This window comes from Mycteria americana, chromosome 2 (assembly GCF_035582795.1).
Source record: "Mycteria americana isolate JAX WOST 10 ecotype Jacksonville Zoo and Gardens chromosome 2, USCA_MyAme_1.0, whole genome shotgun sequence".
NCBI lineage: Eukaryota > Metazoa > Chordata > Aves > Ciconiiformes > Ciconiidae > Mycteria > Mycteria americana.
Genome location: NC_134366.1, coordinates 11907956 through 11922789, shown reverse-complemented (window position 1 = coordinate 11922789; position 14834 = coordinate 11907956). Strand labels below are relative to the sequence as shown.

The 14834-nt window shown below is 44.9% G+C and overlaps 1 protein-coding gene across 8 annotated transcripts in view; it reads right to left on the bottom strand.

Annotated features, from left to right (window-relative positions):
* ZMYND11 (zinc finger MYND-type containing 11) overlaps positions 1-14286 on the bottom strand; it is a 116216-nt gene extending 101930 nt beyond the window's left edge. For 3 of the 8 annotated variants that reach the window (XM_075492412.1, XM_075492406.1, XM_075492413.1), the window contains exon 1: positions 10554-10674. In XM_075492412.1, the coding sequence (XP_075348527.1) occupies positions 10554-10594 (41 nt within the window). In that variant the 5' untranslated portion in view covers positions 10595-10674. Of the gene's footprint in view, positions 1-10553; positions 10676-11312; positions 11341-11772; positions 11982-12247; positions 12334-13956 lie in introns of those variants that run through there. The other 5 variants (XM_075492407.1, XM_075492408.1, XM_075492409.1 and 2 more) reach the window with 5 other exon arrangements.
* Positions 14287-14834: the final 548 nt, after the last annotated feature.

The window sequence follows — 14834 nt, the reverse complement described above, 5'->3', positions numbered from 1 at the left end:
CACATCATTGTTGTATGCCAACTCATTGGCACTAATGACCTGGAAAGATGGAGAGGGTCCAACAGTGGATGAAGCGGCTAGCCAACTCTGTGAATATGAAGAAAGTTTCTCTTCCTCCCTCGTCTCAGCTGTGGAGAAACTGTCCCGGAAGGTCCAGCAACTCAAAGAGGATAGGTCCTACTCCCCACCTGTATGGACCAGTATCTCAGCTATTAGGAGTCAGCGTTCCTCTGCTCAAGAGAGAGGATATAGAGGGTACACACCATGGGCTACCCTGTGGTTTTACCAATGTGACCACGGAGAGCACATGAGGAAGTGGGGTGGAAAATCCACCTCGACCCTAGAGGCACGGGTACCTGAGTTGCAAGGAAAAACAATCACCAAAGGGGGTTCTTCCAGGAAAATTGCCGCTCCAGTTTCTAGTGGGCAGTTCCCCACACAGAGTAGAAGAGCTGATCTTATTCCTGACTTTAAAGAAGGAACTCCTGACTCGTATTTACAAGAAGTGGGTAATGAATACTATGACCAGGACTAGAGGGGCCCTTCCTTCAGCCAAGAGGAGGGAAGGAACAAACAGGTTTACCAGGCTGTGTGGATTTGATGGTCTGGCACATCAGACCCACAGGAGTATAAGGCTCTAGTGGACACGGGTGCACAGTGTACCCTGATGCCATCAAGCCATAAAGGGGCAGAACCCATCTGAGTTTCTGGAGTGACAGAGGGATCCCAACAGCTAACTGTATTGGAGGCCAAAGTGAGTCTAACTGGGAATGAGTGGCAAAAGCACCCAATTGTGACTGGCCCAGAGGCTCCGTGCATCCTTGGCATAGACTACCTCAGGAGAGAGTATTTCAAGGACCCAAAAGGGTACCGGTGGGCTTTTGGAAACTGAGCTGCCTTGGAGATGGAGGAAATTAAACAGCTGTCCACCTTGCCTGGTCTCTTGAAGGACCCTTCTGTTGTGGGATTGCTGAGGGTCGAAGAACAACAGGTGCCAATCACCACCACAACACTGCACCGGGAGCAATATTGCACCGAGACTCCCTGATTCCCATCCATAAGCTGATTCATGGACTGGAGAGCCAAGGAGTGATCAGCAAGACTCGCTCACCTTTTAACAGTCCCAACAGTGCGAAAGTCTGATGCAGAGTGGAGACTAACAGTAGACTATGGTGGCCTGAATGAAGTCATGCCGCCGCTGAGTGCTGCCGTGACGAATATGCTAGAACTTCAATATGAGCTGGAGTCAAAGGCAGCCAAGCAGTATGCCACAATTGATATCACTAATGCATTCTTCTCAATCCCTTTGGCAGCAGAGTGCAGGCCACAGTTTGCTTTCACTTGGAGGGGCATCCAGTACTCCTGGAATCGACTGCCCCACGGGTGGAAACACAGCCCTACCATTTGCCATGGACTGATCCAGATGGCACTGGAACAGCGTGAGGCTCCGGAACATGTGCAATACATTGATGACGACATTGTGTGGGGCAACACAGCAGAAGAACTTTTTGAGAAAGGGAAGAAAATAGTCCAAATCCTCCTGAAAGCTGGTTTTGCCATAAAACAAAGTAAGGCCAAGGGACCTGCACAGGAGATCCAGTTTTTAGGAAAAAAATGGCAAGATGGATGTCATCAGATCCCAATGGATGTGATCAACAAAATAACAGCTATGTCTCCACCAACTAGCAAAAAAGAAACACAAGCTTTCTTAGGCATTGTGGGTTTTTGGAGAATGCATATTCCAAATTACAGTCTGATTGTAAGCCCTCTATCAAGTGACTCGGAAGAAGAATGATTTCAAATGGGGCCCTGAGCAACAACAAGCCTTTGAACAAATTAAATGGGAGATAGTTCATGCAGTAGCCCTTGGGCCAGTCCAGGCAGTGCAAGGTGTAAAAAATGTGCTCTACACGGCAGCTGGGGAGAATGGCCCTACCTGGAGCCTCTGGCAGAAAGCACCGAGGGACACTCGAGGTCGACCCTTAGGGTTTTGGAGTTGGGGATACAGAGGATCCGAGGCCCGCTACACTCCAACTGAAAAAGAGATATTGGCAGCATAGGAAGGGGTTCGAGCTGATTCGGAAGTGGTTGGTACTGAAGCACAGCTCCTCCTGGCACCCCGACTGCCGGTGCTGGGCTGGATGTTCAAAGGGAGGGTCCCCTCTACACATTACACAACTGATGCTATGTGGAGTAAGTGGGTCACACTGATCACACAACGGTCTCGAATAGGAAACCCCAATCGCCCAGGAATCTTGGAAGTAATTATGGACTGGCCAGAAGGCAAAGATTTTGGAATATCACCAGAGGAGGCGGTGATGCGCTGAGGAGGCCCCACTGTATAATAAATTGCCAGAAAATGAGAAGCAATACGCCCTGTTCACTGATGGGTCCTGTCACCTTGTGGGAAAGCATCAGAGATGGAAAGCTGCTGTATGGAGTCCTATATGACAAGTTGTAGAAACTGCTGAAGGAGAAGGGGAATCAAGCCAATTTGCAGAAGTAAAGGCCATCCAGTTGGCTTTAGACATTGCTGAACGAGAAAAGTGGCCAGTGCTCTATCTCTGTACTGACTCATGGATGGTGGCAAATGCCCTGTGGGGGTGGTTGCAGCAATGGAAACAAAGCAACTGGCAGTGCAGAGGCAAACCCATCTGGGCTGCTGCATTGTGGCAAGATACTGCTGCCCGAGTAGAGAACCTGGTTGTAAAAGTACGTCACGCAGATGCGCACATACTCAAGAGTCGGGCCACTGAAGAACATCAAAAACCAGGTGGATCAGGCTGCTAAGATTGAACTGGCTCAGGTGGATCTGGACTGGCAACATAAGGGTGAATTATTTATAGCTTGGTGGGCCCATGACACCTCAGGCCATCAAGGAAGAGATGCAACATATAAATGGGCTTGTGATCACGGCGCGGACTTGACCATGGACACTATTGCACAGATTATCCATGAATGTGAAACATGCGCTGCAATTAAACAAGCCAAGCAGTTAAAGCCTCTGTGGTATGGAGGACGACATCTGAAATATAAATATGGGGAGGCCTAGCAAATCGATTATATCACACTCCCACAGACCTGCCAAGGCAAGCGCCATGTGCTTACAATGGTGGAAGCAACCACCGGATGGCTGGAAACATATCCCATGGCCCATGCCACCGCCCGGAACATCCTGGGGCTTGAAAAGCAAGTCCTATGGCGACATGGCACCCCAGAAAGAATTGAGTCAGACAACAGGACTCATTTCTGAAACAACCTCATAGACACCTGGGCCAAAGAGCATGGCATTGAGTGGGTATATCACATCCCCTGTCATGCACCAGCCTCCGGGAAAATCAAATGATACAATGGAGTGTTAAAGCCTACACTGAGAGCAATGGGTGGTGGGACATTCAAACATTGGGATGCATGTTTAGCAAAGGCCACCTGGTTAGTCAATACTAGGGGATCTACCAATCGAGCTGGCCTTGCCCAGTCAAAACTTTTACATACTGTAGAAGGGGATAAAGTCCCTGTAGTGCACAAAAATATGCTGGGGAAGACAGTCTGGGTTACTCCTGCCTTGGGCAAAGGACTCCTGCCTTGGGCAAACCCATTCGTGGGATTGCTTTTGCTCAAGGACCCAGGTGCGCTTAGTGGGTGATGCGAAAGGATGGGGAAGTCCACTGTGTACCTCAAGGGGATTTGATTTTGGGTGGGAATAGCCAATGAACTAAATGATATGATGTTAATTGCTATATAATACTGTGTGTCATCACTTTTATGGTGGCTACATGCCATATCAATGGTATTACAGTAAGAATCACCCAGCCTAATGAACTTTGATGAAACAGAGCAAAGTGCAGCAGTGATGGAACCAGAACTGGCTTCAGCATGTAACAATCCAATATGACACACCAACTCTCTTGCCCAGAAGGACTGTTATGTCAGATGGAGCCCAAAGTCATGGGCTAAATGAACACAACGGACATTTTAGAGGGATGGCCCATAAACCAAGGGAATGATATCTGTGTGTTTATATCAAAAGACAGGGAAAGTGGTGGTGATTAATTGGAATGTATTAGAAAGGGTAGAACCTGGGCATGACGTAGATGGTATAGAATAAGGGGTGGATACTGCCCTGGTTTCAGCTGGGATAGAGTTAATTTTCTTCCTAGTACCTAATATAGTGCTGTGTTTTGGATTTAGTATGAGAATAATGTTGATAACACTGATGTTTTAGTTGTTGCTAAGTAATGTTTACACTGGTCAAGGACTTTTCAGCTTCCCATGCTCTGCCAGGTGCACAAGAAGCTGGGAGGGCACACAGCCAGGACAGCTGACCCCAAATGGCCCAAGGGCTATTCCATACCATACAACGTAATGCTCAGTATGTAACTGGAGGGAGTTGACCGGGGGGCAGCAATCGCTGCTCAGGGACAGGCTGGGCATCAATCGGCGGGTGGTGAGCGGTTTGCGTCATTTGTTTTATTTTTTCTTCCTGCGTTTTTTTCCTCTCTTTTTGTTTTCCTTTTCATTACAATTTATTACACATACACACCACCCACCCCGCCCCCCCCAATTATTAAACTGTTCTTATCTCAACCCATGAGTTTTCTTACTTTTGCTCTTCTGATTCTCTCCCCTCATCCCACCAGGGGTGGAGGGTGAGCGAGCGGCTGTGTGGTGCTTAGCTGCTGACTGAAGCTAAACCACGATACACTTTAATTTGTGCATGTGAATGCATGCACTGCAATGTCATGCAGCAAGGCACAGACTATCTCCTCTTTGGAAGTTTTATTTTACTGGCAGTGACACCAAGAAAATAGTAATAAGGCACAGTCAATGTGTTGGCTGTTACTTGGCTGTTACTTGGCTGTTACGTGGTTTCTGACTTGAGAAACATCTGTAACTGTAAACAGGTATCTGTAGTACAAGATCCTCTCCCACTGGATGCATAAATGTTGTGTGAGACTTAATAGAAAACGAAGATAGCGTGCTAAGAAAGATAAAGCTCTCTTGTCTCTCAGATCTTGTCAAAGATTTGTTGAGCAATAAGCATATCTTACATCCCTTTAATTTATTTTTCACTGTATATTATTTCTAGATACTTTGGGATTCTGCTAATCCGTTTCTCTCAACCCCATTTTGTTTCACTTCATTGCTTTTCCAAAAGGTTCCAATAAAACCTAACACTGGAAGATAAGAATTGCTCCGCTAAAATTAGTGAACTAAGTACCATATCCCATGAGTCACTGCATGCGACTCCCATCCACCTATCTTTAAAAGACCAGATAATAATGCTGTGCTGTAAGCGCACGAGATCAAAGTACAAATACCCACTTTCCAAAATGCTGCTTTTGAGTACTACACCTACTACCAGACTCCTACGGTCTGTAACCAAAACATTAGTTAAGTTAGCTGCATTAAAATCATATATTTGAATGTAAGGCAAGTTGGTTTCATGTTTATTTTTAACATACTAACAAAGGAAAAGGAAATGAAGCATAAGAGAAATGAGAGGTAAGCGGCAATATGTTTAACTCTTCTTTTTTTAAATCACCAGATCTCAAATCAATAGTATCCTATTACGGACAAAAATTAACACAGTGAGACCAGTTCTTTGCATGCAAAAAATGTGATTTCCACAGAAAGGGTGAATGGGATGTTACTGGTATTTTTGTAGGTATGCTTGACTTCATTTTTTAACCAGTAAGTGGATTTTAGCACTTCAGATTCCACTGTCTCTGATGCTTAAATTATTTGTTAAGAATTAGTTTTATATCATACTACAATTGAGAGTTGTATGAAGAGTCATAATCATTAATTCACAATGTTTTATTCTGCAATTATTTAATTTTGGAATTTAACATTGAAAATAGTGTAAAGGTATATGCAAAGATATTCTGACTGTTGGTACACCAGTAACAATACTTTACTTATATTTTTTAATATTTTTGTAATTTTGAAATTACAAATATTATGGTCCTGACATTTTAACCAATAGCGTACTTTAAACTCAAATTATATGTCTCTATACTTTCATAGCAGAAGCGTCTGCACTTTAGTGCAGTGGAAAATGAGAGACTGGAAGAAAATCAAAACCAGTCTTTTTGTACACAAAACTCTCAATAACTACACTTTGGATTTATCTACATGGTACAGCTATAGGATCAGGCTCTGATGGGATATTACCAAAGCTGGCTGACCTAAAATTAGATGCCATGAGCTTTAACTTGGGTTCATGGACATGTCACAGTGTATCACCACTGTGCCTGCTGTCGTCTGCCCACAAGACTAAAAGACCCTGTTCGTCTCGGGGAGAAAAAAACAGGAGAGAGACATTTATAATATGAATTAAATCTTACTAAAACATAAGGAAAAAATCAGCCTCTAGCATAGCCTATGATTCAAGTTAGTTCACCCTTTAATAACTTGTGTATTTAAAGAAATTGATTGCAGCCATCTTACATCAAAAAGCATTTCAAGCCAACTGCGTGTGTTAGCATCACTTCAGACACTCAGTGAAACAGTATAGTTGGAACAAGTAGCTTATTTACTCCTTTTGAAATGAAAATAATGTTAAAAATCCATTATGCAGTTATTTGTCTAGTTTTACTCCTAAAAAAAATTATTCTTATAATTCAATATTCACAGCCTAGTTAAAAATAAATAAATAAGACAGAGTTCAGACTTGCTTAATTAACTTGATGACAGACATTGGTTTAAACAGATGATAAAACTATGTTTAAAGACTAGAATTGAAAATGCGGAAAAAATCGGCTCGACCCAGCCCTGGTGTCGCAGGGAGATGCGTGCAGAGAGGCCTCTGAAATCAAAGAGCTCCATGTGCCACAGGAGTTCACCCGTTCAGGCTAGAGGCCACAGTGTTTATTATACTGTACACAGCCACTCTGGTGTCTATCAATCTACTTCCAGTTACCTCCACTACACCCAGGAATGAAGGTTTTTTTTGGAGAAATGTTATTTTCCACCATTTAAAGATAACTTTGATCTTTATTTCAAGAAAAAGTTTTCCACACTTGTTTTGCATTTTGTATAGATGACAAGATACTCTTTCACCACTGCTGAATTTGCATCTTTATACTGCACCGAAAATTACTGAAAACTTGTTTTAGGAATGTAAGAGTTAACTTATTAAGAAATTCCTGCAAAATGGAATCATTACCTCATCTTATAAACTACCTATTTTGCAGGCTATAGTCTCCCCACTGGCAGATTAAACCTTAGAACAATAACCCAATTATGAGCTAAATTTACATTCAACTGATCAAAAATCATCCAGAACCTGACAAGAACAATCTTTGTTCACAACATTTAGCACAAGCAACACTGACAGACTAAAATGTATGAGCTATATAAAAGATGACATATGTTGCACTGCCCAGCTACCAAGGGCACCACGCTCCAAGTACTACGCAAGTACTATGGGAGCGTTCATCACATCCTGAGACTAAAAAAAAAAAAAAAAACCAACAAAAACCAACACAAAAAACCCCTGCAGATAAAGAACATGATCAGACATTAGCTCCTGAACAATCAGTGCAAGAAGGATGGCTAAAGAAAGTTGTATTCCATGGAAGGAAAACCACCCCAATTAATAAAATCAGTGGTCAGGATTCAAAAGAAATGTATATATTTACTGGACAGACATGGGAGAAAGAATTGCTCCAACAATTCTGATCTAACTCTTGCAAAAAATAAAAACCAACTACTTTATCTCATTCAGGAAAGTAAACTGTTGTAGGCATCTGGCCAATAATTCTAAACAGCTCAGCATTTTATGAACCAAGTTCATCACTGCTGTGAGCCACATATACTTTGGATAGATTGATTTTGTTTATAGTTTGACTTAGTGTTTGTAACAACCTACATTACGGATAAAAGATTTATTTTACTGACACTTACTCTGGAGCTAGCTAAAAAGCCTTCAACCAATTTAAGAAGAAAATCAGAAGTTTACTGAAGACATCTTCCTCACCACCCTGTCCCTCTTTCAGAACTTTTATCCTGGACAGATTCACTGCCTGAAGCCCTTATGCACTTCCAGAGCTAAATGCTCTAGAAAACTGTGGAAGGCAGTAACTACGGAAAATAGTTACAGGTATATCCAAGATTTGTGAACTGTAGTCGACTGAAGTTGGGTACCCAGTTCCAAAACAAGTCTCCTATTTCCAAAATTTCCCCTGATTCTCAAATTGTGTGTAATGAGACAATTTTCTAACAAACTAGACAATGCAGATATTTATGGAGAGGTTTAGATACTTAAAACTGAGAAAACATCTTCAAATGTTGTCTTTTATCTATTTCTTTTTTAAGTATTTCATCCTAATTCAGAGATTGCAGCTAGCACAGTTCAGTAGTCCCCAAGCAGCGTTTCACTGATAGAAATGCACAACAGTCTAGATGTAGCCTAAGCCACTTCAAGGTGAGTTTGAGGCCAAATTCATTGTCCATCCACATTGTTTTCTTCTCCAGGAGCACCACATCACTAACAGCACCCCGTAGGTTATATTTACCTGCAAGGTGGAAATGCTGAGCACACTTCACAAACTTTCACCATCTCATTTGCTCTTGAGATGATGTTAGGCTGAAAAGATGATCCAGTCTCTTCTCTTGCAGAAGCCTCGAGACTTTCCTCAACAGTCCCTTCTACAAGGGCAGGCAGGACCCCCAGGCAACCTGAACGCTAGCTGCATACAGACTGCCTACTACCTACAAATAGTATGGATACACAGCACCAGATTACAGCAAACGACCTAGCAGTCACACATTGTACGCACAGCAATTACAGTCATGAAATTCTTGTTACTTCTGTAGTGTTCAATTTTTCCTGAAAAGTTAAGAAGTATTGCTCTGGCTCACAATGCATAAGGACTAAGACAAACTACTAAGAATTTTAGTTCATGGTGAACAAATTCTTTTTTTTTTACTTTTATATTTAAAAATAATAGCTGTAAGTGCTTGTTTAGATTAAAAAAAAAATACACCAGTTTAACTGGCATGGGGGGCACTTCCCTGTTAAATTAGTGCTATAAAGCTCCAAACTGTGGAAGAAGAGCATCTTCTAGCACACCACCAAAGTCTTAAGACCCCACCCAACATCCACACACTCACAACTCCCTTTACACAGCTGGCTTCATCACTAAGTAATTTCCATCACACTATCCAGCTCATGAGATGGAGTGGAAGAGTCATTTTTCTCACTCAGTAATTTGGTGCTGAACCCCATACCAAATATCCGCTGCAGAGATCTCTTCTTGATGGCAGAGACTACTACCAACAACAAAGAGTCATCAACACAGTAAGTTTTTTTCCCACTCATTAAAACCAAACTCACCATCAGAAAGATAAAGTGCTCTCTGTTTTACTACCTAGCCCATGAACCATTCCCTTCCCCATACAAATATATGGGCAAAGCAGAAAGGGTTTGTTTAGGCATGGAAAAGCTGGCATTAAACATAAATCCACTCTGGGAATTATTTTTATGGTACTTTCACTTTTATACAAAACAGCAGTCAGCAAATGGTCTACTTCCCTAAAGACTTTCTGTAGCACACTCAGAATGGTTGATAAAATAAAAAAAAAAAAAAAATGTGGAGAGATGCCAGGTCCCTCATGCTGCAGGATGAGGGACTAGAAAAACCCAAGGGACTGCAACCTGAACCACAAACTGGCATTTCCACTCCCATTCTTCCCCCCTCCCTACACCTGTCTCAGTGATCACCCCTAAAGAATTAAACTATTTCCTACAAAGAATAGCAATGGAAGTGCAAAAAAATCAGCATATCTAGGACAAGAAAGCGTCTTCTACTTTTGGTCCTTTCCACTGCAGTAAGATCTTCTGAAAACTACAGCAAATAGTATTACTCCTATAATACAGAGACGGTGGCAAATGATTCCAGGGTGTTAAAATGCCAAATTATACAATTATAAAACCAACGAGCACCAAATTAAATAGTTTTTCACCCCTTTTCCTCTTCTCAAGCCACCCCAGCTCTACCCTTTGTAAAGTTTTGTTTGCCATGTTCACAGAAGACAAAAAACAAATTCCCAAACAAGGTCTGCTATTTTCAGGATAAGCCCCAAAAGACACACAAAGTTTCCCAAGTCCTTAACATCAGTATTTTACAGGGGGACTGTTCTGTAAAACGCATGGAAGCTCAGGAAAGCTCGCTGAAGCTCCCCATCACCCTTACCACAGGAAACCCCACACCTACGCTTGCATCCTTTCCCGGTAAAAGAAAGGAGAGGAGACAGATAGGCCTCTGGACAACCCCTGAGGTAGGGGAAGAAGGAAAACACCTCACAAAGTGAACCGAGGGGAGTTATTTGGAGACACGGTTTCGGGGACACACACACACAAAACCACCAAAAGCAAGCCCCTCAGTAGTTCATATTCTCCCGAAATCCGACCGCCGAGTCCGGCGGGGCTCCGGGAGGGCCCCGGCCCGCAGGCAGCGGGGCTCCCCGCACGCCCCTCGCCTGCAGCGGGGGGGAGCCGGAGGAGGAGAGTGGAGAAATCGGCCCCTTTTTCACCCGCGACCTACCCCGGAGCAGATGGGGAAGGCGAGGAAGCCCCCGGGGCCATGCCGGGGGACGAGGCGCTCTGCCAGCAAGGCGATCCGGGAAGCCAGGGGCCCCCGCCACCCGCCTGCCCCCTCGGCAGAGCCGGGCGGTAAGGCCGTCCCCGCCGCGGGGGTGGCGCAGCCCGCCCGCAGCCGCCCGGGGGAGGAAGGCTGGGGCTCTAAGTTCACCCCTTTCCCCGTCCCCTCCTCGGCCCCCCCGCGGGGAGGGGAGCCATGGCCCCTCTCCCGCCGCGGCCGGCCTGCGGGGGCCCGCCGCCTCTCTCCTGTGGAGACTCGGCGCTGTCGAGCAGCTGCCATTACTCGGGCCAAGACCGTCCTCCAAGCAGGCATCCCCCACCCCAGCGAGGAAATGCGGGGGCGGCGGGGGAGGGTGTGAGAGAAAGGAAAGGGGGGGGGGGGGGAGTGGGGAGCAAAGCGGTCGCCCCGCGTGTGGGAAAAGAGCGGGGCTGGGGGGGTGACGGGGCTGAGGCCGGGCTGCGCCACACCCCGCTCGGCCTCGCCTCTCACGCGAGTCCCCGGCTCCCCCGCTCCCTGCAGGCCCGCGCGGAGCGTTGAAGGCAGCGATTTTCTGCGCGCCCCTCTCCCCACCCCATCTCCTCCCGCCCCGACCCCGGGCTGACTGCAACTCGGCACGGGGGCGCGGGGGACCCGCCGCCGCCTCCCAGCCGAAATCCGACCGGGGAAGGTGTGGGGACAAAAATAATCGCCGTTAATAATCACACGCGCTCCGCCGCCGTCCCCTTCTCCTCCTCGATTTCCAAGCGGGCTGCCAGATAATCCTGCCCACTCCGAAAAATGAAATAATAATAAAAAAAATCCCGCCTTCCATCTCTCCCCCCCCCCCCGCAGCCCCACACATTTTATTATTAAGTATAATTGCTCCCCCCTCCCCATATGGCACCCCGCAGGGCAGGATTGCCCCCTCCCCTGGTGCCCAGCCCTTCCCCTGTCCCCTCTCCCCCATCTCCTTGGAACAGTGTGTACATGATTTTGTAGTTTTTTTAAGGCGCCATGTTTATAATCCTCCATCATATTAAAAAAAAATCCACCCAGCATGAGACACAGCGTCTCTCGCACCCCAAAGCCAGGGAGGCAGACACAGAAATATCCACAGGGCTGTAAATTCACCCCCCCTCCCGCACACACACCCCTCCTCCCCAGACTTAAAAGTCTCTCTCACCTTGTGCTGCTGCCGCTGCTTCTGCTGCTGCAGGGGGGGAGAAGTTAAGCCAGGGGAAACTTTTCAATCCCTTCCCCAGGCCGCTGCTGCCTCCTCCTTCCACATATTTTTCCCCTCAGAGTTTTATTGTGTCTGAATTTTCTCTCTCTCTCTCCTCTTCTGTCTGTCCACAGTTCAGGTTTCTGGGGTAAACAGGGTTTAGGATGGTGCTAGGGATATTTGGGAGAAGGAGAACTCTAGTGGTGTCTGCGGGAGTTGCTGTTTGTTTCTTTTATTATTTTTTTTAATAATACATTTGAAACAGATCTTTAACTATTTATTATATACGTATTTTATCATACTCTTAGGTCCGGACCCTATCTTATTGCAGAGGAAAAATGTGCCGTTTATCTGGCCCTGATACAGGCAAATTCCTCCTATCATGAAGTCCAACTTTGAGAAATTCTGGATAACATTTTCAAAAGTGGATACTCACCTTGAGGAACAGAAACTAAAACATGCAGAATCAGTGGTCTGTCTCAGAGTTGGCTATATGTTGCGAGCTATAGATCCACACTTTCACTGCAGGATTGGGACATATATAGTAATATGAAACATATACATTTATAGGAGTGCATATATATATATATATATAAGTAGCAAGAGAACATGTACATTTTATCCTGTCTTTATATGGACTGTGAGATAAATATTATTAATAATAAATGTCTAAGCAAATACATTCTAAAGTTTCTGAAATACTTCAGGAATTATTCAATGGAAAAGTAACATACTTCGCAATTAATTAATCTTGAGCAGAAATGTGACATACTTTAATAAAATACACTGTAATATAAGTTCTATAAACATTTATGCATGCAAATAATTTTATTCATGTGAGTAGTCATTAGTATTACTAAAATAGTTTTGGACCGCTAATGGTGAAAACGATGCATCCATTGTGCCTGGTCAGTCAAAGATTTCAGAGTTTGCACACTGAACAGTGAAAGCTTCTCCAGTGTGTTTAGTAAATAAGATTTCTAGTAGTGTCTAAAACCACACTTTGTTTGAGACTGCTGCATCAGGACTTTACATCCTCTTTTAAAATATAAACAGTTTGTTGCACTGCAGTGACAAAGCTTTACTTCTATTACGTATTTAAATATGAAAGAACATTTTATGTTATCTAAAATAAATAGATAGGAAAGAAAGTGCTGGTAACCAGCTTTCAACGGGTGCTTGAGGGGTTGGGCAGATACCAAACAGTGGTACTATAATTTATTAACTGCATTATATTGCTTGTATTAATAAAAAGCAAATGAAATTTACAGGCAATTCTTTAAGTAAGAAGGGATTTACCATCAGTATAATTACAAAAAGGCTACCTTATATTAAGCATTTAGTTGTGATGTTTGGCTCTGATTTCATTAAGGCATGTAATTTTCAAAAGAAGTTTGATAGAAATATATGCCAAGTTTCCATGGGATATTGCTGGCTCCGCTGTCTTAGGTTTCTTTGAAACTTTCTCTATACAAATTGCATCTGAGCTGTATTTATATAAGAAAAAATATGTTTGGGTCCTTGTTGTTTCTAGTGTTTCTACTATGCAGTCAAGCTAACAGTTCTGCTCAAGCTGGCAGGGTTAAGGCACACCGATTTTTGCATCCAGAAGCAAAGAGAGGAGAAGCGTAGCTAGCAGCGTACCTAGGCAGCCTTAATTCTTCAGCCAGAACAGCCGGGTACCCCCTACCACTGGGTCGGCTGGGGGGATTTGCCATAGCTCCAAAACAAAGCTCCAATTCCGGTCTCAGGTTCTTTAGTGAAAAGATTTATTACTCTGCCACAGTGCTTTCTCCTTACCTATGCAAATATTTACTTAAGGCAGAAGTTCAGCTATCTTGAGTATGAAAAGGTTTTAGCCCTTTATCTCTCCAGGACCCATAGAGAGCTGTCAAATAAATATTTAGGCCGCAGTTTCACCGACGCGGAAGCATATGCAGGGTTGAAGGCTTATGGTTTGCTACCTTACAGGTTTTTACCTGGAGTCTACTGCTTGCCAACAATTTGCTGTACTTTACATATTTGTAAAGGCTAGTCTGGACCATCTCCAAATATTTGTTTCAGGATACAAATATTTGATTTTGGAAAGAACAAGGTATCCGAAAGCAAACACGTAGGGAGTGTCCGCAACCGGAGCCACGTTACCTTGTCTGAGCTGGTGGGCAGTGAATTAAAGCGAGTGTAGAAAGACAGGCATGTAGCTTATTTGTGGGTGTTCATGGGCCTTGTTTTGATACCCTCATTAGGTCCCCTGGGTAACTGTTCGCATTATATAGCCGTCGGGATGCACACTGAAGGATTAAAAGGATGCATTTCTCGGTCGTTCGGACTTATTTTTATCTGTATTGGAAAGACTTTTTAATGCTCGTTAACACACAGGTTTGAAGCCCTGCTAGCCGGTCTTGGTTAGCGCCGATTCTTGCATTCATCTGCATTCAGTCTGACACTTAATTAAGCCCTTTGGCCGATGCCTTTTGGCCATTAACTTCCAGACACGACGAGCCGGGAGCGCCCAGCCGCCGGCGGCGCGGCGGCCGGGAGGGCTGAGCCCGGCAGACAATGGGAAGGAAATCCCTCCCTCCCCCAGCGCCGGGCAGCGGCGGGTTTCCTCATAGGCAGGGGGAAACGTTTGTTAAAACAAAAAGCGGGCTTAGGGCCCTCTCCAGCCCCCCCTTCCCGCGGCGAGGGCTGGGGCGGTGCGAGGCCGTTCAGGCATTTCCTCCCTCCCGGCCTGGAAGGTCCCTGGGAAGGGCGAGCGGGGAGCCGGGCTTGAGGAACGGGAGGGGCGCGTCTCGGGCTGAAGTAGCTGGGCTGGGGAGGGAGTTCGCTTGTCAAAAACGTCTGTAGAGCTGCAACCGGCAGCTCGGGGTGTAATGGTGAGGGGTCCAGCCATCTGCCTGCTTGCAAGGTTGTGGGGAAAGAAAAAGCACCGCTAATGCCATGTTAGAAAGAAAACACGATGAAGTTACTTCCTTTCGAGTAGAAAGTACTTACCATAGGAATACATCGGGCTGCGTGTGTGC